The sequence below is a fragment of the Neovison vison genome, chromosome 11 (assembly GCF_020171115.1).
Source record: "Neovison vison isolate M4711 chromosome 11, ASM_NN_V1, whole genome shotgun sequence".
Taxonomy (NCBI): Eukaryota; Metazoa; Chordata; class Mammalia; order Carnivora; family Mustelidae; genus Neogale; species Neogale vison.
Genome location: NC_058101.1, coordinates 7989683 through 8017193, shown reverse-complemented (window position 1 = coordinate 8017193; position 27511 = coordinate 7989683). Strand labels below are relative to the sequence as shown.

The 27511-nt window shown below is 41.9% G+C and overlaps 1 protein-coding gene across 1 annotated transcript in view; it reads right to left on the bottom strand.

Moving 5' to 3' along the window:
• Positions 1-11198, bottom strand: part of BTC (betacellulin) — a 47230-nt gene extending 36032 nt beyond the window's left edge. The window contains exon 1 of the mRNA XM_044224710.1: positions 10853-11198. Coding sequence (XP_044080645.1) covers positions 10853-10916 — 64 coding nt within the window. The 5' untranslated portion in view covers positions 10917-11198. The remainder of the gene's footprint in view (positions 1-10852) is intronic.
• Between the last annotated feature and the right edge of the window lie 16313 nt (positions 11199-27511).

Below are 27511 nucleotides of genomic sequence, written 5' to 3'. Positions count from 1 at the left end.
GGCCTTTAAAAATTTAGATTGATGGGGACATCTCAACCAGACTTCAGTAGGTCTGGGGAGAGGCCTGATAATTTGTACTTTTTACATTTCTTGGGATAGCAATCAGATTTGGGGTCCACTGTCCAAGTTGAAGTCAACCTCCATATTTCCAAATGCTCAAAAGACATTTGGATATCTCAAAAGCATTTTATATTACAGCCAAAAGAAAAAAAAAAAGCAGCTTTATTTTACATACGGCAGCATAAATTCTTTTTTTCTTTTTTTTTCTTTTTTTTATTTTATTTATTTTTTTTTAAAGATTTTATTTATTTATTTGACAGAGAGAAATCACAAGTAGACAGAGAGGCAGGCAGAGAGAGAAAGAGGGAAGCAGGCTCCCTGCTAAGCAGAGAGCCCAATGCGGGACTCGATCCCAGGACCCTGAGATCATGACCTGAGCCGAAGGCAGCGGCTTAACCCACTGAGCCACCCAGGCGCCCCAGCATAAATTCTTTTTCTCTCTCAGGTTAACAGTCTTGGAGACAGCTTTAATTCCTCTTTCCCCCTTCTTACCTACACATGACTTGGTTTTAGATCCCCAAAAAATCTCACTTAGAAGCATTTATTGGATTTATTCTTTTCTCTTTATGGCCTGGTCCAAACCTTCTAGGCTACTTCCTAGCCTAGAACAGCAGCTTTCTTTTTACTTGCTTTCATTTGTCTGTCCTCATCTGCACGTGAAATCCTATCTTAAAAACCACTGCTCTCCTTGGGGCACCAGGATGTCTCAGTCAGTTAAGTGTTGGACTCTTGATTTTGGCTCAGGTCATGATCTCAGGGTTGTGAGATGGAGCCCCTGTCAGGTTCTGTGCTGGGTATGGAGCCTGCTTAAGACTTTCTCTCCTTCCTCTATGCTTCCACTCTCCCACCCCTTGCTCTCTCTAAAGAAAACAAAACAAAACAAAACAAGCCACTGCGTCCCCTGTATTCATCCCCTATTGAAAATGCTACAATAGCTGCCATTATCCATTATTATTACACTCCCAAGAAGGAGGCCTTCTGACATGAGTTAGGAATAAAATGACGTCTTCGAGGTTAACGAATGGAACTGTCATTGGAAGGGGCTGGTGGGGGAGAAGGGGGAGTCACTGAAAATAAAGCTCATTAAATTTGTTCCCTTCTGTTTTTCTCTGTGGTCAGGAGTTAATTCTCTTGAATTAGTCCTCTTGGATTAGTCTCTTTCTCGAAATGCAATTGGTGCTCTAAACGGCCTGGAGCTACCTCATGATTATGAGCCACCCCCAGCCTTGGGAAGCCTACAGCACATGGTTAGAAGCCATGAAGCAAACCACTGGGGTCAGCTTTAAGCAAGGTCAGCCCTAAGCAAAGGTGAGGCCAGCTCTTCACCAAGCTACAGGGCACACAGTAAAATGGAATCTGGATATTTCCCTAGTAATCGAACAACTCCACAGGTAGACCATATAACATTTTAAAGTAAAGTCTTTACCTATAACTAAATGCATGGATTTATCTAAATTAGAAAATGTCCTGGCTCTAATTCCTAGGAAATCCTGAGAAGATGGCATTGCATCAAGAATTCAGGATCCTGACTAATGTTCTCATTCTGGAAACCAGGTCCTGACCCAGTCAGTATTCCCCTCGATACCACACAAAATTAACTCTTTGTTCTAGGCATGTGGGTCTGCTCACTCTCTGACACACACACAAAGGAAAAGTCATTATTAACTTGTCCACCTTCTAATCTTTCTCCCATTGTTTTCTCCATTGTTAGTTAGAAAAACTAACTCAAGTCCTTATTTCCCTGATTTTTTTTTCCCCAATCACTCCAGCCCATAACTTCTCCTTCTGAGGTCATACTTAGTTTTTACTATGTAATTTAAACTGTTAGGTATTCAATTACTATACAATGTTTCATTTCTGATAAACATTTTGCCCAATATAATGCAAATTCTTTTTGGAAAGGCAATGACATACTTAAGACAATTCTCCTTAATGCTAAACACAGTATTAGACACACTTCATAATAGTATTAGACGAACTGTAAAATAGCAAACAATTTTAGATATGTCTTCCTTATTGTTATTTGTTTTAGAAATAAAGACTACTTACCAACAGCCCACCCCCAACACTATGCCATGGGAGAAGGAGTCTTGTGTTTGGATAAGTTCATGTTTTGCTGGTGGTGGCAGTCAATACCAAAATTTCATGAACAAATCTCATTCTCTCAAGTCAACCTACTCAGTAAAACCAGGCATAGCTACCATCTAAGTGAAGAACTGCCTAAAATAAGTGATTTTTTTTTTTTTACAAATTCAGACATTAAAGATGGAATATAAAGAGTTATTGGGAAACATGAGGGTTCTTTGATTTGACTATGGAAGCTGTGTGTGTATGTGTGTGTGTGTGTGTGTGTGTGCCTGTATGCAAAGTTTACATCATGATCTTTGTGACTGACCATGAGAAGCTACTGGTCTAGGAGGATGCCTATGCTACATGCACTGAGATTCATTTATTGGACAAATATTTAGTGAGCACTTATCATGTAGAGCACTGTTCTAGGCCCTGGGAATACAGCTGTAAATAAATCAGGCAAAAATTTCTGCCATCATGGAACTTATATTCTAATGAAGCAGTTAAAGGTTTATTGAAAGCATGGTTATGAGGGAGCAAATTCCTGCTTTTTTCCGTTTGCTTCCAGTGGTGAATATTACAGCAATTTCCTTTGCTCAAAGCACAAAAACACCAACACTCCAACTGGGGTAAGGAATGCAAACATTCTGTTTCACCTTTTTAGTCAATACCTATGAAATAGTTTTAATTATCTACATAGTTATGAAGGTGAGAATATTAATAACACATTGAACATTTATTAGCCAATTATTCTGCTAAAATCTCTTCCTGAATTATCTCATTTTATCCTCAAAACAATCCCGTGTCACAAAAGATAGGCATTATTATCATTGATACCATTCTCTAGATGAAATGACTCAGCACGAGGAGATTAAATAACTTTCTTGATGCTACAGTATTCGATGATTAAATAACTTTCTCGATATGCTACAATATTGTGAAACAACAACCTTTATGCATGGCTGTCTACTCTTTATAATCTGAAAAAAAATTATTTTGTCATAAGAAACAATTTGTTTATTTTTCCATTTTTCTGATTTTTAGAAACAAATTTTGACAGTATGTTATCATTCATTTTTCCACAGTGACAGATTTATTTCTTTTTAATTAAGATAATTATTTATTTAACTCAAATAAATGAGATAACCCCATTATGATGAGATTACCTAGAACATTAAAATTATAACCTAAATATTTTATTTTTCTCTGCTAGTGAAAGCTGACTTTTGTGTCTGGTCCAACTTTAAGATGTTGGTCTTGGGTGTCAATGCCAGGCAAATGCTATAGAGCTTTTCACTGCATAAAAGTAGGATCAAAATTGGCAGATGAGGAAAAATCTATAGAGACGTTTTTAGAAAGCAGATATGCATTTTGCTTTTGCAGAGTTATTTTTTACATTTGTTCCTTTCTAACAAAACCAGTCAAATAGAACTCTTTTGAGAATTTGTATCTATTTCCTCTTTCACAACTAATGGGAGCAGGAATTTGAGAAATAAAGGCAAGAGAAAGTTTTTCTCTCAATTGATAGACCCTGGTTATAAGAAGAAAGTACCCAGAAACAAAATATCCACAGTTTTAAAAATATGCTGATTATAATTAGTGATTTCTTCTGTACTTTCCTGTTATCTATTATAATAGCTCATGTTTATCCAGAACTTACCATGTTCCAGGAACATTTTAAGTGCTTTGTGCTGTAACTAAGCTAGTCCATACAATAGCCTTGGTTCTATTTCTATGGGCTTTTATTTTTTTTAAGATTTTATTTATTTATTTGACAGAGAGAAATCACAAGTAGACTGAGAGGCAGGCAGAGAGAGAGAGAGGGAAGCAGCTCCCTGCTGAGCAGAGAGCCCGATGCGGGACTCGATCCCAGGACCCTGAGAGCATGACCCGAGCCGAAGGCAGCAGCCCAACCCACTGAGCCACCCAGGTGCCCCTCTATGGGCTTTTGTAGATGAAGAGACTGAGGCCAAAGGGGGTTAAGAGATTTGCCCACCATCAAGGAGTTAGTAAGTCACAGCACCAAGAGGTCATGAATAGACATAGCCTAGCTCAGAGTCTACACTCTTGACCACAGCATCATACCGCTTCAGGATATGCTGCTTAGCCATCATCAGTCAAGAACATCATCTCACCAACTGTTCACTATTGGTTGGGATAGCCTGTGCCTAGGATATAAGAAAGCAGGTTTCCTGGCTGGGATGAAGAACCAGGAATCCAAGAACCTACAGCATATCCAGAGCTGAGGATGCCACAGATATATAGGTCAGCATCGGGGAAAGCAAAGCTGGTAGGAATAGCTAGGATGAACTTCAGTGCTTTTTCAATAAGTCAGAAGAAGTGGGTCACTCTTCAGTGCCATGATATGTCATTGCACTGCACATTAGTGACCCATCTCCTCTTGTCTACCTCATTCAAGAAGTATTTATCTACTATGTTCAAGGCTTTATGGCCTCATCTTCAGAGCTCATGCTCACAAAGCCAGAACCTTAGACAAGTTATTTAATGCCTTTGTGTTTCATATCCTCCTAATAAGTGGGAATGATAATAATGTGTAACCTGAGTGTTCTATGGATAGTGTTATATGGATACAATGAGTTATCCGGTTCTTAGAACAGTGCCTGGCATGCATATGACAGAACTGCTCTCTTATGATTTGGGGTGTAAAGATTAATGAGAAGATGATATTAAAATGCTTTTTTCAACTGTAAAGGTCCCCCAAATGTAAAGGTTATGTTGAGATTCCATAGGAAATGTCAAGCAGGCATCTGCTTGTGTCATCAGCAATATCTTGTCACCCTAGGAGATGGGACCAATCAAGTTTCAGAAACTCAGAATGACATCCTGATGGGGAGGTGGTCATGAAAAAGTCAAGTTTCCATCTCCTACAACTGCCTCATTCAGCCCTGAATAATGATGACAATTTTTTGGTAGTTGTACTAGGCTTCCTGGAGTAAGAGGCAGAAGGAAGCTGTCTTCTCCTGCTCTGGAAAGACCTGGACCATGTGACTCACCACAGGGCAGGGGGACATGGGTCTGTGCATCACGTGCTTCAGTTTAACCGTCAAGAAATCCAGACCATCGATGACTATGAAATATTTACATATAATGTTAGATTAGTTAGGGATTCCTCAACATTAACATGTCAGACTGTAGTCAGCCTCGATAGCCAACCTGTCTCAACTTCTATAGCATCCACCATAGGTTTGGTTCCATTTAATACTGAATAGAAACCATGAACAAAGCAACTTGGTTACTCCCAGCTAATGAAACATGTGTAATAGAAAAAGTTATAATCATCATTAAGGAGGGCATGTGATGTAATGAGCACTGAGTATTATATAAGACTGATGAATCACTGGCCTCTATCTCTGAAACTAATAATACATTTATATTTAGTTAATTGCATTTAAATTTAAAAAAAAAAGAAAGAAGAATGGCTAAAAAAAAACAAAGAGAAAGAAAAACTTATAACCAAACAAGTCAGCAAATTACCTCACACTTTACAGAATTCAAAGGTCATTTTTTAACAACCTGTTGGAGAATGCCCTTCCTGCACCTTTTAAATAAATTAAACATTTATTTTAAAGCCCCTATTCTGACTGAGGAGATGTGCCCTTGAAGCAAACACTGAGAGACAAGGAGCACTCCAAATCCCCCATACAGAACATAAGAAACAGAAGTAAACTTACTACTTGCAAAACGAGTCCTTTGATGAAAGGATCTCTAGCATTACTGGAAGCAAGTCCCAAGTGAAAAAAGATGAAGAAGCAGATCTCTCTACATCTCTGAATTGTGTGCATGTTTTGCCAGCAAGAAACAGAACTGTTTTCTTTATCCAATCTGCTGTTTTTTTAATGACTGGATACTGTCAAAAATTTACATTCAGTCAGTCAATTAACTAATAGCTTTTGAGGTCCTACTATGTGCCAGGCACTCTTTGTGCATCCCCCAGCCAAAAAACTAAATAAGGTTAAATGAATGAATAAATCCAAGCCTTTGCAGTGAGGGAAATATTAAATTAATAACTCATCCTGTTATACTATCAACTCAGGCACTTTTAAACGAAAAAAAGGCTGAACACAAACATTGTTATAGTTAGGTTACACTTTTCATCACCATTTTGGAATCCATGCCTTTTCTCTCGCAGTCAAGTAAATAACACACTACATATCCTCAAAAAAAAGTAAAGAATGAAGAAAAGTACTCCGTGGCTATTGGAATTTACCTCACTGATAATTAAAGTAGGTTATTGCCTAAGTGAACTGAATTAAGATTAAATACACCCTCTCCAAACATTAAAAAAAAAAACCTCTCATTTCTTTAAATTTAACAATTAGAGATTCATTTAAGCTACAAAATTTCCTTCCTTAAGATAAAAATATGTCTGGGAAGACTAGCTAATAATAGCATTACAAAGCATACCCATTTTAATCAGATCGCTTTCTTCTTAGATTTTACTTTGGTGCCCTCCTGACCCCGACTGCTCCCCCCACCCACCCACAGATTCTTTGTGGATCCAGGGATCCGTCATGGTCATTTTGGAAGGGTTTCAAGATCATGGCGTAGGCTTAACTGCATGCAGCCTGGACCCTGGCTTGTCTGGACCCTCCTGGAAGTTGCTAATCCTAATGGAGAGTTTACAAGTATGGTCCATTGTTCATAGAGCTGATTAAAAGTAGAGCGTGTTGCCTGTCCCACTGACTGTCCCCCCGACTGTCCTCCTCATGACATTCATGTCTTTGTCCCAGCATGAGCCGACTACAATAAAAGGGTGGGAAAAACCAAAATGAGTTTCTTGCACTGGGCTCTCTGAGGACTCATGGGCACCCAGACACTGGGGTGAGCAGTGTCTGCAGAGACCCTGAGACAGACATGGGGACTGTCTGTCCTCAGGGCCTTTGACTTCAGCACAGACATGGGCAGCCCAAAGCATCCGCAGGGGCACCTTCAGCTGGGTGTAACAAGGCATGCTTGCAAGTGGTAGGATCTTCCAGGATTATTTGGGAATTTCCACACAATGACTGAGAATGGAGAAAAAGCAAAAATCAATTTGTAACAGCTGCTTAAGTAGAAAATCTGGGTTTTTGAAGAAGGAAAAAACACTCCTAATGCTCTTCTAAGCCAGAAGTATAACTGGAGAGGCAAAGCCTAAAATTGTTCAGCTTTTGGGGTTTCAGTGACTTCATTTGTACAATGGGAATTTTACTTGCTGTCACCCACCTGCTTGGTGACTTGGAAGCTGGATCCATAGTATGATCACACTCATATTCTCAGGCAGAACTTAAACCGACCTACAAATATTAATGTTTTCAATTTTAATGAGGAGGGGAATATATTTTTAGTCTTAAAACTCACTCATTTCTTAAAAGGTAGCACTTTTTTACCTTTTTCACTGGTTATGATTTCCATTTTAGTTTTTTATTGCCACTGGGTGAGAGGGAGAAATTTAATACAGAATCTAAAAAGATAATCTGATTTCTTTGAGACAGGAAAAAAAAGATACTTTAAGCAAAATTATTGCCTTTTTTAGAGATTTATTTGCTTATTTTATTTGTTTAAGACTTTATTTATTCATTAGAGAGAGCAGGAGCAGAGTGTAGAGGCAGAGGCAGAGGGAGAAGCAGACTCCCTGCTGAGCAGAGAACCTGATGCTGGGCTGGATCCAAGACCCCAGGATCATGACCTGAGCCGACGGCAGATGCTTAGCTGACTGAGCCACCCAGGCGCCCCTAAAGAGAGAGAGAGAGAGAGAGAACAGGCAAGTGTGCAGGACCTGGGAGAGGGGCAGAGGGCAAGGGAGAGAAAATCTCAAGCAGATTCCCTGCAGAGCCCAGAACAGGAAGCTGGGCTAGATCTCACAACAATGAGATCATGACCTGAGCTGAAATCCAGAGTTGGATGCCTAACCACCTGAGCCACCCAGGGGCCCCAAAGTTATTGCGTCGTTACCATATTTCTCAAAGAAATAAGCATCCATGATTCTCTCTATTATGATAAATTCTGCATGAAACAAAGATCCCATTACAAAGTAAATGAAAGTTACAAAGCGCTCAAAAATTTCTGTTGAACTTCCCAGTGGAAATGTTAGTTAAAGATGAGTACAATGTCAAGTTGCTGAGAGCCTTGGGCTCACTAAAGCAGCTCCCTCGTTTTACAAATGAGAGAAACAGTGTTCAGAAATTGGACATCTCAGTCACAGAACGGCAGAGCTGGAACCAGGTCTCATGTCTGCTCCATGCCTCATCCCAAGGCACTCCCTTCTCCCACTGAACCCCTCCCCTGCCACACACACAAACACACACACACGCACACATTAGTGCATCACACAGTACATTGCTTACATTTTCTTCAAAAAGTAACTAACATTTAAGATGTGATTTAACTTAGGAATGAGACTGAAAAGTCAAGCTTGTGTGAGAGAAATAGAACCACTTTATGGGACCACTGATGCCAACAGATTACATCCTTTGGGACTTTGCTGGCAGTGGGGCTCTTAGGGGATCGGGAGACTGAATTCAGTTCCCTAAGCCAAACATTCAACATGGCAGTTGCCCAATCAGGTTACCCTGAGTGTGCCACGGAACTGGGATGGAGTTTTGTCTTGTCTTTTCCTTTCTGCCTCGTGACAAGGTTTGAGAAAAACATAAAGCATTACGTGATAGTAAATGGGAAAGGATATCTATTAACCTGGAATCATCACTTCTACCACGACATTTCTGCTGCCACAGTGCCCTTATCTAGGCCTTAATTATTCTTAGTCCATGGATTATATCTGAGACAACCAGGTCCTCTGGCCCCCAGCTCCGTCCCTCACCCCACACTGCACCCTGTATCTCTGGCCTCTCCTGCCTATTTCAAATCCTACCCAAGCATCAAGGCACCCACTATGTTCTTCATGCAACTTCTCCCGCTGCTCCATTCTCCCTGGTGAGCTAGTTCTTCTCTGTCTGCTTTTATGAATGTTGCTCTTACTGTTTCATATTGGTTAGTCTTGCATTCCCAAATTCAGAATAACATCTTTTTCTTTTCTTTCTTTCTTTTTTTTTTTTTTTTTGAAAGATGTTATTCCTTTGGGCGAGAGAGATAGAGCAGGAGTGGAGGGGAGAGGCAGAAGCAGACTCCCCGCTGAGCAGGGATCCTGACACAGGGATCCTGACCTCAGGACCCCCGAGATCATGACCTGAGCCAAAGGCAGAGGCTTAACCAACTGAGCCACCCAGGGGGGACCTCAGCATAACATCCTTCAGGCAGGCCTCATGTCTAGGAATCTCTTGAGCCCTCTTCCCAGCCCTATCCCCATATGCTCTAACATCTTGCTGACTAGAGCAGATTTTCAATCAATACTTCGTTGGAAAGTCCAGACAAGGTGGAGGAAGAAAACGGCTGCTTCCTCCCAGTAATGCAGCCCAGAGCATCAGCACTGTCTCTGGACCTAACGCTCTCTACTCATGGCTCTTTTTCAGACTCCACGTGATGCCCCTATTAGTTGTCACTCCCTTCTTTCTCTGCTGGGTTCCTTCAATCAGTCCCTTCTCTATAACCATGGCCTACTTCCAACTGGAAGTCAGATCCACTTCCAACCACGGTCATGACACATTTTAGCCACCTCTCCTACTGCAAGGCCCAAAGCCAGATGAAAGTGTCCACAGAGTTTTCACCTCTTTCCCCACCACGGGAGAAATCCAGTCGTTCCCAGGCTTGAAGGTAGAGGTGATATCATGGAGACACTTAAAGCTGTGGAGATCCCCCTGCTCCCACATCAATCCCTCAAGCCCAGGTGCCCCTACCCTCAGCCCAGCTAATTCTACAAAATATTGCTTCCCCCTCCCCCTCCCTGCCTCAAAATGATCATGATGTAGAAGGGATGTCTTGATGTGGTAGGATGTGCCCACCTGCATGCCTTCCTTGGTCCCTTCCCACATCCAGCGGCAAGAACTGTCCCGGCACCTGCGGTCCCGCGCGCTCAACACCGCCTCCGAGGAAGCGCGGCGAGCCTCTAGCGGGTCCAGGGGTCCTGCTCCTCCAGCCCCCCACCCCGCCCTCGGGCCGGGCCGCACCCAGAGCTCCCGAACCGAACAGCCCAAGTGTACTTTTTCTCAGTGAAGGAAACTTTTCTCTCCCTCATGTCATCCTAAAATAGGAAAGAAGAAGTTCCAAGTAAAACATCTCCGCATTGCTTAGATAGCGCGCTCCGTAAAACAGGCCATTTCCCTTTCCCTCTCAGCAGCCCGGGACTGAGGTCGCAGGAGCTGTCTTCCACTCCCCTCCGGCTCCTCCCCACTGTCCTGACAAGGGGCCTTCCTGCCCCTCTAAGAGTCGCCCCCCTTCTCTCGCACACCCAAGGCCCCCACACGCCCGCCAATTGCTCTCCGCCGTCCCGGGCCCCATCTTCAGCCACCGGTTCCCTCCCTTCTGCCTCCCCCAGCGATCCTTCTCCGTCCAGGCTCCCCTGCCACCCCCTCACTCGCGGGCACCTGCGCCCGCAGCCGGGCCGCGGCATCCCGCCCGCCCTCGGGCAGCCCCAGCAGGTGCAGCCCTAGGTGCCAAGAGCCGAAACCTGCACGTCGCGCCCGCCCAGGGGTCAGAGAGCTCCGCCTGGGCCGCGACAGCGCCCAGCGCGCCCTGGGGGCCCAGACGTGCGCGCGGAGCAGGCTCGCGCTCCCTGCCACTCCGCCGCCCACTTCCCTGCGGGGGCTCCGGCGTCCGGCGCGCCACTTACCCAGGGCGAGGGCCAGGAGCAGTGGCAGGGAGCCGGCGCCGCTGCCCGGGGCGGCCCGGTCCATCAACCCCACGCTGCGGGGCCGGGCAGCCCCTGGACGAGTCCCCCTCGTCCTGCGCCCCGTCCCCGGCCGCGGGCGCCCGAGGGCGGGCCTGGAAACTACTCTCTCCGGCCAGCCGGAAACGAAACTACTTCTCGGCCGGGCACCCGGGCCTGGGCAGGCAACACCCGGGGCGCGGGCGGCTCGGGAGTGCAGCCCGGGCGGAGGGAGCCTCTATTTATGCTCGCTCTTCCTGCACACACCCCAGCCTCGGGGCGCGGGACTCGGTCGGGGTAGCCTCCACGCTGCTCCCACCCAAGCTGCCCCACACCCACACCCACTCTCAAGGCCGTGCTCGAGCTGCCCTCGGGCCCGCTCACCCGCTCCCCCTGCTGGGTCGCACCTGACTCTCCGCCTCCCTCCCCTTTGGGGACCGAGCCAGGTACTTCGGTAGCGGAGGGAAGACCCGCGAGGGCGGTTAGGGGCCGGGCCTGCGGGCGGTGCTTCGGGCTCTAAGCTCCTCTAAGCTCCTGCAAGGCTCTGGGGGAGCCTCAAGCCCCACGCGTGCCCTGAATTCTAGCTTCCCTTATTTCAACCAACTGTTGGTGTCTCCGAGGGACCGGAGCCAGCATTCAGTGTGATTAACCTTAGGGCTTTGACAATTTACAAGCCTTTCCTTTACCTACATCATTTGTTGCATATCTGGGAGTTTAGCTCCCCAAGAGCTACGTTAGCAATTTCATTTGTTTTCTTATGTATCCATTTACTCCTTGATTCATTGCATTCTCCTTTATTTCAAAAATTCATGTACTTCATTGTTTCTATAAAAATAAGGAGAATGCGTTTTGCCTGTGGCTTGCCAAGCACTCTCCCTCCTTCATCTCACCCCCTCTTCATGGAGAGGGGGGATCCAAGGGCTCTGCACCAAGCATTTTCTGGAACACAAGGGCACCCTCACAGCTTTCAAAGATGAGAAGCAACACCCAATGTTACCTTATGTAATTAATAGATCTGCCTCTAAAATAACTAAAGGTTATTTAGTTATTTAGAATATGGACCACCTGTTTTCATGCTGGTCCATATTCCTCTTGCAAGATCACTATGTGATCACGCCCCGCCCCGCAGTCCACACTTCTGTTTATATAGTATCCCAAAGTCCAATAAACATTCATTAACATATGAAATGCAGTTCAAATGTCTGTCCCTTCCTCCCCATTGTTTAAATTAAGCAAATTATGATGCACTTTTCTTCCACAAGTGACATTTCATTTCAAAACCAATTCATATTATTTTAGTGCCCCAGGCAACTGATACATCCAGGAGAATAAAAATCAGCTGTTAATTTCCCGAATCCTGTTCTAGCCCTCACGTGACAGCTCATAAAACATTGATATGGTAGGCAGGGGGGTTAGAGAAATCGAAGGTTGTGGGATAGAAGGTTACTACATTCCAAATAAAAAGGGCAGGTGCAGAGAAGGCCAGGGATTGGACACCATCTCCCTTCCTCTCCCTTTTCTTTTCCCATATTCTCTCCTCCCTCCAGTGCCCCATGCTAAAGCATCTTTCTCTCTGAGATGGTACCCTATCAAGGAGCTGTCCTGCTCTCCGCAGCAGAACATCACTGTCTTCTATTTCCATAGATACTAATAAAAAATGAAGCACACTTAGACAATAAATAAATAAATAAATAAGTCTAAATGTTTGTTGGGTATCGTAAAGTGCCCGGACGTGATGTAAGTGTTCATCGTTCATGCCATTCAAATGGTAAATTAACTTTTTCAGGCCACTAGAGTAGGAACGAGTGTAATTTAATATAGAGATTAAATTAATAGCCTTTCCTAAGGGCTTTATTTAATGCCAGAAATAAAATATGTATTCTGGAGAATATGGCTTCCCAATTTCCTGGCACTGGAATCTCAAGGTCAAGCCACTTCCTTTACCCTTCCTTCCTTTCTACCTACCCCTTCTCCCTTTTTTCCTTTCTTCTTCCTCCTCCTCTTCCTCATCTCCCTCACTCTCTCTCAATTCATTCACTCATGGAGGAAGGTAAATCTTTGATCCAACTACAAACTTTGGGAGAATCTGACCTTTCTGTGGCCTCATTCAGGGAACTGGGGTGTGTCTCAAGGCTTTAGATTTTAAGCCGAGCTGTTACTAAGGAAAGAGTGGGTCAAAACTGCATCAAAGTCACAAGGGAGGACTGGCATCTCCACTGTCCCCAGACAAGGGATCTCTTGAGGGCGTGTTCCGTGTGCCAGCTTTAGGCAGGTAAAACCAGCCCTCCCTAATCTGGTATGAAGCTTGAGTGGATTCCTTTGGAAGGTCTTTGCAACATGCATCTCCTCCCACAGAAAGCGGCCTCCAGCTGGAACACACCTCCCCGCCTCTGGACAGGACAATACAAGCTTGTGGTTATTTCTGGGACACAACACATAAGCAGACACGCATGTGGCAGAAAAGAAAATTTCAGAATGTATTCATTCTAGGTCAGCTTGCATTCTCCAACCTGTTGCTTTAAGGCACTCAGTAGCACAGGAAGACTTCCTAGTGGTCATTAACATTCTCTAATTCCCTAAGAGTGAATGAATGAAAAGAGACAGGAAGGGTGAAAGCTCTTTAAAACATAATATTTTGGGGCACTGGAGTGGCTCAGTGGGTTAAAGCCTCTCCCTTCAGCTCAGGTCACGGTCTCAGGGTCCTGGGATCAAGCCCCGCATCAGGCTCTCTGCTCCATGGAAAGCCTGCTTCCTCCTCTCTCTGCCTGCCTCTCTGCCTACTTGTGATCTCTCTGTCAAATAAATAAATAAAATCTTTTTTTAAAGTTTTAAAAATAATATTTTGGAATAATGATAATATTTTGCATTGTAGATTATTAAAAATTAAAAGCACGATGTATGTAGAGAGCTTTGAAATATTCCACTTGAAGTCCCTGAGCTCGTCTGTAAGGAAAACCAGTGAAGAATCACTTTCTGAAAGCTGTATTTGGGTGATTTCATTTTACACTAGTTTTTCTGGGAGGAGGGGATTATTATTTTTGGGTTTGGTTTTTCCCCCCTTCTCTGTTTTATTATACCTTCTTCTTCAGTCTCTCAGGGATCCTTTTTTAAATTAAGTTTGTTATTTTTATTGCAGTGTCGAGAACATACAGGCTTCTATTAGTCTCAGGCGTACGGCAGAGTGATGCGACACTTCCATACACCACCCTGGGCCCATGGTGACGAGCGTACCCTTAAACCCTATCACTTATTTCATCCACCCCCCACCCACCTTTCCAAAGGAACCTTTTTATGTTTAATATATATGCCTCAATCTGTTTGACTTGCCATATTTTTTCAGTGGCAGCTGAATACAAATCCAATGATCTGAGCTATAATCTTCTCTACGATATTATACCTAGAGTTTTAGTTCATCATAGTGATTGTTTCTTTTACCCATATTCACATCTACGCCAAAAAGATAACTTCTGATTTTTTTAAAAAATCTGGGCTTTTCTGTTGGCTTCGTGTAAAGCTATGTAGGCAAACACCTAAGTGGCATAATTTTAATGCTCTAATATGGCAAGGGCCTGGATATCCCAACCCCATAAACCTGCCATCATGGCTTCACCCCTTCCTCCTTGGTCCCAGCCACTCCTCCGGGTAAGACAACAGAGGTGGAATATTATGTACAACTGGCTTGGGAGTCTGTTCATTCTGTTCAGATTGGGGCTGCGTCACCAGACGCATGTCACAAATGACTCATCTGTCTGAGCCCAGTGTCCTCATCGATAAAATGTGATGCTACTGATTTGCAGTGTTTATGGTTCGCAAAGATATATCTCTCTAAGGCAAAAATCTCACATATTAGAAATTATTCAGTGCAAATAGCTGTCATATTACTATTAAAACCTATTTATAGGTACATAGAAAGTAGGAACTGGTTTCCTTCACTATCACTCTAAGAGTTCACTACACTAAGAGTTGTAGTGGATGGAAGGAAACAGCACCCAGAAAAGCCCTGCTGGGAGAGAAACGCTGAGCCTAAAGTTGAGGGGATTCGGGCACTATCTGCCTCTCCATACTCCCTTAGACTCTTCTGACCTGCTTCTCCCTCCTTTTCATCCCTCCTCTCTATTTCAACTCTATGTAGAGCCCAAGATGACATATAACCCAGGGTGTGATATTTATTAACCAGTAAACAGAAAGTACTGTTTTGAAGGTTTACATAAATGAACTCTCTAGTTTTCCAAAGTCCAGAAAAATAAATTAATCTTTTAAGTCGAACAAATTAATCTTCAATGAGCTTATAAAAAAGTAAGTAGAATATGAATTTTCCAGGCTTTAGATGCTCATTCCCTCTCCTTCTCCAACCCCTTAGGAAAGTAACAGGAGAGAGTAAGAAGTCAGAAGCAGCAAAACTGGGAAGGCAAGGAGATTACGTCTGAAATAATTCTTTAAAAAGATCTTTCATGGAAGCAGAATGGTGTTTTCAAGGGGTGGATTAGTACAGAAGGTGATATCTATCCTTATACCATGAACATTTCTCACTTTTCCTTCATTTTAAGGTAAAACATCAGGATATTTGTTATTAATCTCAATATAATTTAGTGGCTCTTCTGATTCCTACAAACAATTCAGTTATGTCCTAACCTCCTAATCCTTGGAGTTTAAGTTTTTTCAGAGATAACCGTGTGTGTTCTTTTAATGATGGCTTTGAATTGCTTTTATATTTCTCATAGTCCCAGGATGGAGACCCATGTAATGTCTAGCTCCGTGCTCAGTGGGGAGCCAGCTTCTCTCTCTCTCTACCCTCTCCCCTACCCATTGTCTCCCTCATTCTCTTTCCCAAATAAATAAAAAAGTCTTTAAAAGAATAAACTGTTAAAACTCATATAAAATATTCACAAGTGACTTAGCAGGAAATATTTCATGCCTGCAGAATATTCTGCCATTTTTGTCTTCTGCTCCTGGTATATTGAAAGTTTTTATTGTCTCTTTTAATGAAAGAATACATGTGTGAATCCATATCACATTGATTTGTTGTTTTGTAAGACGTTATTTACCATCAGAGAAAATGATACTCTTGCTAACCTTGGTTCTAGGCTGAAATCTTAATCAGATGACATGTATGAAAATGCTTTGACAATATATTTTTTGTTTTTTCTTAAGATTTTATTTATTTATTTGGTAGAGAGAGATCATAAGTTGGCAGAGAGGCAGGCAGAGAGAGGGGGAAGTAGGCTCCCTGCTGAGCAGAGAGCCTGATGTGGGGTTTGATCCCAGGACCCTGGAATCAGGACCTGAGCCAAAGGCAGAGGCTTTAAGCCACTGAGCCACCCAGGCTTCCCTGCTTTGACAATATAAAGTTAGACACAAGCATGAAATACTGTGATTATTTCTCATTTAACTTCATGCACTGAAAAAATGCATATTTAAAATGGAAACATTTACCCTTAAAAATCATAATGAATTTAGAATTTATCAGTCCTAAACTGCATAGTTTTTTAATGTCTTCCCATCATTGACCTCCGCCTGGATCTGTGCTATTGTCAGGCCACAGCTATTGGGAAGTTGCTATGGCTTGTGCATAGTCTCGAAGTCTTGGAAGAAAATCCTGTAGACCAAAGGAAACATCCTTTTAAGTAATACGACATCACCAACACTTTTAAAGGCAGAAAGGAAAATAATGTGTGGAAAGACAAAAATACCAATGATTTCAAAGTTGAGAGTGATTAGGAACAGTAGGACTTGGAACTGAGAAAGTCTCAGGGGGCACTTGGGTGGCTCAGTGGGTTAAAGCCTCTGCCTTCAGCTCGGGTCATGATCTCAGGATTCTGGGATGGAGCCCCGCATCAGGCTCTCTACTCAGTGGGGAGCCTACTTCCCCCTCTCTCTGCCTGCCTCTCTGCCTACTTGTGATCTCTGTCAAATAAATAAATATAATCTTCAAAAAAAGTCTCAGAAATATATTAATCAATTTATTTCACTTATTACTTGTTCCTTTTTATGTATACATAATCTAATATATATATAGTAACAATTATGTATATATATATAACACGTATACTAAGAATCCATGTCTAAATAAAACTAATATATCTCTTTAAACTAGGGTAAAATTAAAATTCCACATAATAAGAAAGCATTGGTCATAGTTTAAATTTTTTTAGTTAAAGGAATTCTCCTTAATTGTCCTAAAATAATGGTGCATCTTATCAATGACAATATATTTTAGATAAAACATGGCATTTTGGACTCAAAATTATTTTTAAGGAAGATTTTATTTTATTTTATTTTATTTTATTTTACTTAAAGATTTATTTATGTACTTGAGAGAGAGAGAGAGAGCAGAGGGAGAGAGAGAATCTGAAGCAGACTCCCCGCTGAGCATAGAGCCTGATGCGGGGCTTGATCTCTGTACCCTGAGATCACAGGAAACCAAGAGTTGGATGGAGGGTGCCACCCAGGCACCCCGACTCAAAATCATGGACTCCTCAGTACCCTCTCGTCTGGGCAGCACTCATCCAAGAGATACTCTAGTGACTCAGATTTGTGATTTCAGGGCTCCCCAACTGAGCACTCAGATGGTTTTCTAAAATTCTCCTTCACTAAAATTATGTTCTCCAGTGAATAAAATTGCTGGAGAGGCTGATAAAAGGTTCAAAGTTGTTCCCTGAGAAAGCTAACACCTTGAGGCATTAATACCATTTATCACCACTTAGTTTCAATGAACTAATTTCGTACAAAAGGTGAGATGGGACAAGTAATTCCTGATTGCTACATAAAGCATCATGAAAGAGTACTGGTTGGGATGTTAGTCTCAAAAATTAGGTCAGCTTGCTGTGACAAAGGAATGCGAGAAGGGAGAAAGATCCCAGTAAAAGCTCAAGGGAGGGAGGGCCGAGACAATCTTTACTTACCCTTCTTCATTTTGCTTATGGTTCTCTTTGGCCTGCAGGGTACAGTTTCTTCCAGTCCTCCATTAGCAGAAAGATCTACAGGATTTCACTGAAAATGCAAACCCACATTCTAGCTGGGGTAGAGATGAACCTGGGGAGAACAGGCCTTTCTCCTCTGCCCGCTATTCACTCAGGTAAAACCTGATTAAGATGAGCCTTGTAATGGTATGAGTATCTGCGACTGATGTTATAAAGCCTCCTCTGTGTGGATAATATGCAAAGAATCTATTGCTGTATTTTCTCATTTAATTTTCATCATGACCCTACAAGGTGTTTCTTCTCCCACCTTAAAGATTAAAAAAAAAAAAATCTACACCCCCCCCACAAAAAACAACAACAAACAAACAAACAAACAAACAAAAACAACCACTAAGTCTAAAGTAAGTTAAATGACTTGCTTATGGACACGGAGATGGCTTGTGACATAAATAGGCCTCTCAGAGGCTATGGTTTAGAACTCCAGACTTTTTTTTTAACATAAGATCAGGCCTCCCTTTTCGTTTGCAAGCTGTGGAGGTAAAATAAAGTCATAAGGGACATAATACGGGTAACTACATACTTGCATTCTATGGATAGTGCCCTACATCCCAACAATGGAATGTTGTGGGCCCTTGATCAACTTTCCTTCCTGAGCCTGGGTGTGGGAGGTCTGCAACGAAGGTAGGACATCCTACCACGACAGCCCCAGTAGAAAAGTATTTAACCTTCTTAGTAATCTTAGACCAACTTTATAGACTATAGCAAAAAACGTAGGACTCTATAAAGCTTGATGAATCTGTGTTTGAGATCTTCCAAATCCAGATAACTAAAATTCAGAGGACCTTCCAGGAATAATCTCAATGACTAATTCTTCCTTTGTGGGGAAGCAAAGTTTCTGAAAAACCTGTAAAAAAAAAGGTCTAGAAAATGTATTATGCCTTCCAACTTCTAGATTAGTGCTCAAGAAAAAGACAGGTACTATAAAAATTTAAGTGTGGAAACAAAAGAAAATATATCAAATGTTAGCAAATTCCTGGTCAACTGAAATGGTGCCATAATTGATACATCATTTCGTTACTCTGTTAGCAGATTGTCCTGGGGAACTTACTGAGAACCGAGCATAGTGAAACTAAAGAATGATAGACGTAATTGTCTCTTTCATTCCTTTTTTCTAGGTCACATCTGATACTGTCCTTTGAATTTTATCAGAGAGTTTTTAAGAGGAAGTAAGGAGACTAAGCCATTTCCCCCTAGAAAAAAGCCATTTCCCCCAGATATAGGGCAAAGTTGGCCTTACCTGTCCACCTCCTTTACTCTGTACCGTATCTTGGTCTTATGATAAGTCCAAGTCTTCTCCAAACTAATACATAGTACCACGATGGAAATAACACCACTGACCCCTTGCTCCTCGGTCTCAAATCTTCATCTCTTAGCATGACGGCTCACTTGTGAAGGTTGGGGGGACCCCATATCTTTGACTCACCTCAACATTCCTTCTTTAGAATATAGTACAAATGGAGTACAGAGCAGCCCCTAGAGATGACTGTAAGTGACCAACACTTAATCCACCACTATAAATTCCATGAGGAAAATAATTTAGAAGAGTTTTTAGACCACAGTGTGTTATATGTGTTAATGTTATTAGCAAAAAAAAATTGATTAAAAAGTTAAAGTGAGGAATACTGCAGTCTTGACATTTAAATCTTAAGAAAGGATACAACTTTAGTTCAGATCTTAGCACAATGCCTTATCAACCATGTGACTTTGGGCTAATAATTTAAATTTTCCAAACCCAAAGTTTTCCATCTTTAAGTTGAAAATTATAGCAGAACCTATTTATAAGGTTCCTATGAGGCTTAGATGGGAGATTTCATATAAGGCATTCAGCATGGTGGCTGTCACATAGTTAAATACTTACTATTAACTAAGATGATGATACTCCAGATTGCTTCTACGTTATCCCAAGATTTGGTACAATTACAGCAATCACTCATATGGGATATTAAAAGAAAGTAGTTTTTTTAGAAGAAGAGATCAAGATTTATGCCTCTGTGGGAATCTCAGGTCCTAAAAGCTGAGCTTCTGAAACATGGTAAAAAGCATTAACAGTAAGGAAAGGGGAGATAGAGGAATACAAGTTAACGTTACTGTGAGAATATCTTGCAAACAATTGGATAGATAGAGAAAATTTTCCTGATCCATATAATGGCAAAATTGTCCCCAAATAACTTTTCACTCCTCTCATCCCTATATTCCAGTTTGTCAAATAGATACTGAAAGCTTACCTGGTACCAGGTATGCTGTGAGAAGTGCTGGGGTTACCCAGATAGACACATCTGACATGAGGGTGTTCTGCCGCACGGAGCGTCTATTTTGTCCAGCTATGGGCACACTCATTCTGGACAAGACAAATGTTCCTGTCTTCCCTGGTTATTCCATAGGTCCCCTTCACAGGTGGGGGAGAAAAAAATTTTTTTTTCAGTTAAAGGTGCAGAAGTGCCTTATCCCTCGGCTGGAAGAATAGTAACAGTGAACACTCAGCAATGCGGACTGTGCCCCAGGCACTATTCTAAACATTTTAGGGGAACTCACTTTCTACGTGTTCACCAAATATACTGTGTGTTATGCATGATTTTCATTCTCATTTCTGATAAGGAAATGAAAACACAGAAGTAAGTTGCCTCAAGTCACCTAGTTTGAACACAGAAGTAAGTTGCCTCAAGTCACCTAGCTGATGTGTGGCGGAGCAATGCTATAATATGTTCAGATTTTCAACCCTGAGCACACTCTTCAGCTCCAATGACCCAGATTAGTAAATCATGGACTATGACCTTAACAGCTCAGATAGTAGTGGTGGGTGAAGTCGGTCCTCCAGCCACCTGCTGGTGGTCTCATGTGGAAACAAGAGCGTATCTAATGAGTTCTTCACTTGACTTCCCGAAAAAATTCTATCTTTTCAAAATATAGAGGAAGAGACAGGGGGGATTGTTGCTTTGTATGTAATTCTAACTCACAAGGCGAAATTGGTTGTAAAGTTAAAACAAAATAAAACATAGGAGAAAAACAACTATGCAACCCTAACATTAGCTATGGCCACATGGAGAAAGACTAGAATCATCTATGTAGCCCCAATTGAAAGAAGACAGGCAAAAAAAAAAAAAAAAAAGAAAGAAGACAGGCTTTCAAAGGCATATCACGGACAAATAGCCACATTTATAAGGCTTGAGAAGTGAATGCTTTAAAAGAGTTAAAAGCTCTCAAAAAACATGACACCAATTATGTAATTATTAACAATTTCAGTTAAGAAGTCTGTAAAAACTGGAAGGGAAGTCACATAGTCAAGTCCAGTTAAGACCTGTGACAACAGAATCTGAAAGGCTGAAATATATGAAAATGACTTGGGGGGCACCTGGGTTGCTCAGTTGGTTAAGCATCCCAGGGTCCTGGGATCGAGTCCCACATCGGGATCCCTGCTCAGCAGGGTGTCTGCTGCTCCCTCTCCCTCTGTCTGCCTGCTTGTGCTCTCTCGCTCTCTGTCAAATAAATTTTAAAAATCTTAAAAAAAAAAAAAAGACAAAAGACTTGGGACCAACCACAGAAAACTTCCCCTAATTATGTTAATAATGAAATAACAAATGGGAACATGACCAGATGCTCTGTGCCAACGGTGCACCAAACATACACACACACACACACACATACACACGTGCACGGGCACACACACACACATTTTTTAAAGCTTTTTAAAAATTGTGTATCAACGCTACATTAGTTCAGGTGTACAAAGTAGTGATTCGGCACATCTACATGTTATGCTATGCTCACCATGAACACATGCGCACTTTTAAAAGTTTGTATTTTCTTTGTGATTGAATTTTTCTGGAGAACATAAGAGGCAGAGAGGGTATTTGAAGTATCAAAATCTGAGATGAGTGCAGAATTTCCTTCTTTTTAAAAATATGTGAATACACCACATTTTCTTTGCCCATTCTTCAGTTGATGGACATCTAGGTTCTTTCCACATCCGCTACTGTGAATAGAAACTCAGTGAAAATAGATATGAGCGCTCCATCTCTTTGAGGTCCTGATTTCAATTTTTTTGGACCAATACTCGGAAGCAGGATCATATAGTAGTTTTATTTTTAGTTTTCTGAGGAACTCCCATATCATTTTCCATACTTGCTACATTTTCCATTCCATCGACTGTGTGCAAGGGTTTCAATGTTTCCACATCCTCAGTAACAATAATTGTCTTTTGTTTTTCAGGTACTACCCATCCTGACAGGTGTGAGTTTCTGTACTAGGTAACAACATGTATACACCTTGAGGACATAATGCTAAGGGAACTAAGCCAGTCATAGAAAGACAAATACTGCATGATTCCATTTATGGGAAGTTTCTAAAATAGCCAAGTTCATAGAACTGAGTTGGGGGGAATGGTGATTTCCAGGGGCCATGCTGAGGGGAAAATGAGGAGTTACTAATCAACCGGCATAAAGCTCCAGTTATCATGATAAATAAGTTCTAGACACCGGTTGTACTACATTGTACCTACAGCCAATGATAACAAACTGTACGCTTGAAATTTTGTTAAGACGGTAAATCTCATGGTGTGTTCTTACCACAAGAAAATAAAATGCAAAAAGAAACAAACACCATAGCCAATATAGAGATTTTTAAGGAATTCCCCAATCCTTTGATGAATTCAAGAGTTTTGATTCATAAGAATTATATCCCAAGACACAGGAGTCGGGGAGAGGAGAGGACAAGCTATTAGCCATCTATGTGAAATCAGTTCCATAAGGCCAAAGATAAGGAAACATATTTTAGTGATCCCAAAAGGGAAAAATGTATATCACCTTGATGATAAGTTGCTAAACATAACCAGACTCATGAGGGTTCTTGCCCCTGTTTCATAAATAATAGATTTTTCCGGTTGTTTAGCCTTAAGCAGAGAGGACAGAGGCAAGGAGGGAGATGGGGAAGGTAGCTTGCATGATAGATATTTGAAGAGTTGTCACATAGAAAATAAATTATATTCATACTGCTCAGTCCCAGTGGCTGCAACAAGGACCCAAGGGTTACAGTCAGATGAATTTGGATTCAGTGGAAAGAAGATCTGTCGAAAGTCCTAATGAGAGAATAGATTCCTCTGGGAAATAATGAGTTTCTTGGCACTGGAAATGCTCATGCTGTGCATTGAAAAGGAAATTCAAATAATCTCATCTCACTTCTAACCTGGAGGTGCTGAGATTCCAAGACGAGATGACCTTAAACAGTCTTTTTTAGCCATAAAACACAAATACAACATGTCATTTTAAACACGGCTTAAAATGACCAGATGGTCACTAAGAAACCATTTCTGCTTATATCCTCCATGAAACTAGACATTTAAAAAAATAATTTTAAAAGCTAATTAGCATATAAATGGCTAAGACTTCCCCGTATTCTAGACTATCTTCAAATTGTGATTTAATTTAAAACCAGTACTTTTGGTTTATGACCCGTAATATTTATATGCTCACTTGCTCCCATAGAAATACCAAAATAAATACTGAGATGTATTTCTTACAAATCATGGTCTATTTGGTCTCAGCAGTGATAACAACCAAACAATTTCTGCTTTCTTAGCCTATCAACAAGTGCAAGGTAATGCCAATTACCCAAGCCTTTCAATGTGAGTTACATAGCTTACATTTCGACAGAGCCCAAATCACCATCTTTAAGCTGTCTGGAGTATATTTTTAAGTATGGAGATTTAATGCAGCAGTAGGAACGTGGATTGCACTAAAACACAGTCCACATTCCCATGAGCAAAGAAATCTAAAGGAAGGAGGCTTTGTTACTATAGCCAATGCCCGGAGAAGACGAAGGGCAAGGCTTGAAATGCAGTCGAGACTGAAGAGCTGTTACTGAGTCTCCAGCTGTGATGACAAATGACGTTTGTAAATCTTAATAACTTCTAACTACCATATCCCTTTCTTTGGGCAAACTGTCAAGATGGTAAATGCAGCAGAAAAATCCTCTTGAGTGAGTAAATAACTTTAACTCACTCCCTTCAAAAGGTCCTAGTAGAAGATTTTTGTTTTTCATTATGTACCTTTCATGTATTTAGCATCTTTTTCACCCTAAAAAAGCCTTGGAAGCATCCATCCCTACTGCTGTCCCTGTGGTCTTTGTTTTATAAATAAGGCATAAGGAAGTTTTATAAAGCAAATCTCAGCATTAGAGCTAGAATCAAGGTCTTTTTCTACTGAATCCAAAACATAATCTGGCACGCTATCTCCTTCTGCCAACTTCATGCTGACAGCTTCATTAATAAGACCCATTTTGAGTCAATCCAGACTTGCAAATTGTCATTGCCTATCATCCCAGGCACAAGAAAGAAATTAGACCCCTTCTTTAGAAATTCGCTTAGCAGAAAACATCATGGGAAAGAAATTAAAACACGACAAAAACCTTCCCTCAACCTTCTCAATTTTTACATTTCTATCATCTCTCCTGGTGTAAAGATATATTTACACTGCAGTTACTTTCCACTGTCTGCTTTATTATCATCGAAAATACTTTTCCCATGAATCAGTGTGATAGTTCTGCAAACAATAAGCGTCTCTCACCGCTTTAAGAGCAAATGTTTCCAAAAGTCTTTTGTCCAGAGAAGAGATTCAAGCTGTCTGTACCATCTTAATGGTCACTTATGTGATGTTCTGCTCAGGAAGAAAGAAATAAAATAAAAAGATGGAAAATAGTATCTTCTCTCCCCCACCACTTCACAGCCTGATTTCCTGCTTCATTTCCAATTCTATAGCATTAACTCTGACCCTTATCTTCTTGTGCCTGGAATAATCTGATTTTCTCAACCCCACTATTATTTCTCGACTTTGGTTCCCTCATATGGAAAGTGGAGAATAATAATGACTCCTCTTTCATTGGGTGGCTGTGGAAAATAAATGAGTCAATACATGGGAAGTGTTCAGACTGGTATCTGGCACATAATAAGCATTCAAAACATGTTAAGCCCATGTAAAATTTTATCCTCTACACTATAAAACTGATAATTCTATGATAAAAATCTGGATCGATCCAGAATCCAGCACTTGTCATCTCTTTCACTGTTACCCATCTGGTCCAACCCACTGCCATTGCTTGTCTAGATTGTTCCAACAACCTCTTTACTGTTCTTCCTGCTTCTCTATGGACCCTACACCACAGTCTGTGCTTAGCTCAGGAGTTGAATGATCCCTTTGAATGTTAAGTTGTCACCTTCTGCTCGCTCTTGCTCATGCTTGTGTGAGCCCACGCTCCTTCCTGTTCTTTCTCTCCTCCAACCCTCTCTCTCATTCTCTCCCTAATGGATGCTCATCTCACGACAACATAAACCTAAGTCCTTAGAGTGGTCGAAAGGTCCTGCAGAGCCCATGACCTTCTCTCCACCTATTCTACTCCCAGTTTACTTAACTCCAGCCCCTCGGGCCTCCCAGATTCTTCACACATGCCTGGCCTGTTCCCAACTTGAGTGGGGCCAGTGAACTAGAGTTCCTTCTGCCCTTGACACCTTCTCCCCATCTCCCCCAAACCTCCCTCTCCAATCTGCATCATTTCCTCCAGTTCCTGCAAACCTTGGACCACTCGGTTTATTGATGTGCCGCAAAAGCCTGGAAAAGTGTCTGGCATGTGACACACTCAAAACACATGCATCTTATGAAACTGTGGCTAAAGAATGAGTAGGCACGTTACGACACTGCTGAATACCCTTCAGGATTTCCCTGTTGCCAGAGGTCAGTCCAGACTTCTTAGCCAACATGAAAGGCTCTGACCATCCAGGCCATCCCCATTCCTCCAGCCCCGCTCTCCGACAGATTGCAGCACTTGCACTATCTATAGTGTCCCCATCACATGGCTGAACACCTGCAGCTGCCCGGCTGAACACCTGTGGCTGCCCGGCTGAACACCTGTGGCTGCCCCGAATGCCTGTGCTCCCTTATCTCCCAGAAAACATCTCCCATCTTTCATGATGACACCTCGACTGTGAAGCTTCTCTTGACTTTCTAATCCCTGGCCAAACGTATCCCTGCCTCCCCTTTGTGCCTCTAGTCTATCCTGAGAGTTTTATCTCAGCAACAGTCACTGTATTGGCTTCATTTGTTTCCATAGCTCTCCACCTTGACCACATTACAGGCCACATGAGGGCAAGGAACCTACTCATTTACCCAATGTTTTGCACAATGCAAACCAAGTCATATGGGTCACAGATACTCAGCATAGATGGTTATATATTCATAGGAAGGAGGGGAAAATGTCCATTGGATTCTGCTTGTTCTAATCCATCTAACAGTGGAGGGTGGGTTAGAAAGTAAAGCACCTCCAAGTCAGCTTGTTCTGCCTCTGTGCTTCGAACTCCAGGCGAGAGCTGATGCTTCCAAGGAAGATAAGGGAGGTGAGGCAAAGAGTATTGAGCATGGATGGAAGGCGGGGGTCCAACCAGGAGCAAACAGAGACCTAGGCTACAGCCTTCATAGCTGCTGATGGAGGCATGAGGGTAAGGAAGCGTTCTATAGGACCCTGGATCTTTAGAGCTTTCCTGAATTGCATCAACTCCAGGCTATTTCTCTTAAAGTGTGGGGGCCAGAGATGGGCAATCACAGAGGAGGGGATGATTCCAAGAAGCATCCAATAGTGGAAACTAAAGAAAATGCTGAGGCAGGAACAGATGAGAAACCAGAGAGAGAGAAAAAAGGAGAAAGAAAGAAGAAAAGAAAAAAAAGTGCTACTTTTCCTCCATCAAAATCACCTTGCAATGCCCCATACACCATTGGCCTAAATTTCCACCCAAAACCTTTCAGTGGGGGCAATCCCTGAGCCCTAACCCCATAAAATTTTTCTGCTGCTGCCCTTTCACTATGGCTTTCAAATATCCTTCCCTTTTCCCACTGATCATAAACCGTCTTTTGGCTCAGGCATTTTTCCCTGTTTTGTTATCTGTTCCCTGGGCCAGGGTCACATAACATGCTGACTAAGGTTAATTACTTCATTAATTCCCCTACTTTCCCGATGCGCAGTATTACTTTTATCACCTTCTGTTCAAAGATGAGTTGAATTCATTACTAGGATTTTGTGCGTGAAGGTCGGTTAAACTTCAAATTGCAGGCCAAGAGACAGGGAATAAGGAAAGCCCACAGGGCTGCCACCAAAAGTTCTCTCCAAAATGTGGTCCATGCTCTCAATTTATCTTGCAGAGCATATTATAACCCACTCTAGGCATGGCTCTGCTTCCTCCAGCCCATGCTTTCCAGCAAAACACACATTCGCAGCATAAACAGACCAGGAGAATCCTCTGCCCTCTTCCCCGGTACTTCCTTCATGTTCACATCGACTTAATTAATTCATTCAACAGTCAAGAGGAAAGTACCTGCTATGTGCCTGGTACATTGCAAGGCTTTGGGAATAGTATATTAAGTAAGACTCTGCTCTCCGAATGTAGACTGTGATTAAAGAACAGAAAAATAAGTCAATAGTTTGTTTGTTTTTTTTGTCAAGTTCGATGAATAGAATAAAAGTGACAATAACAAGAATAACCATGGTGGCTGAAATCAATTAAATTTGTGCTATCTTCCAGCCACACACTACTTCTCACATATTATTAACTCATTCATGTATGAAGTCACACAGCCTTATAATGGCAGATACCATGATTCCTTTCTAT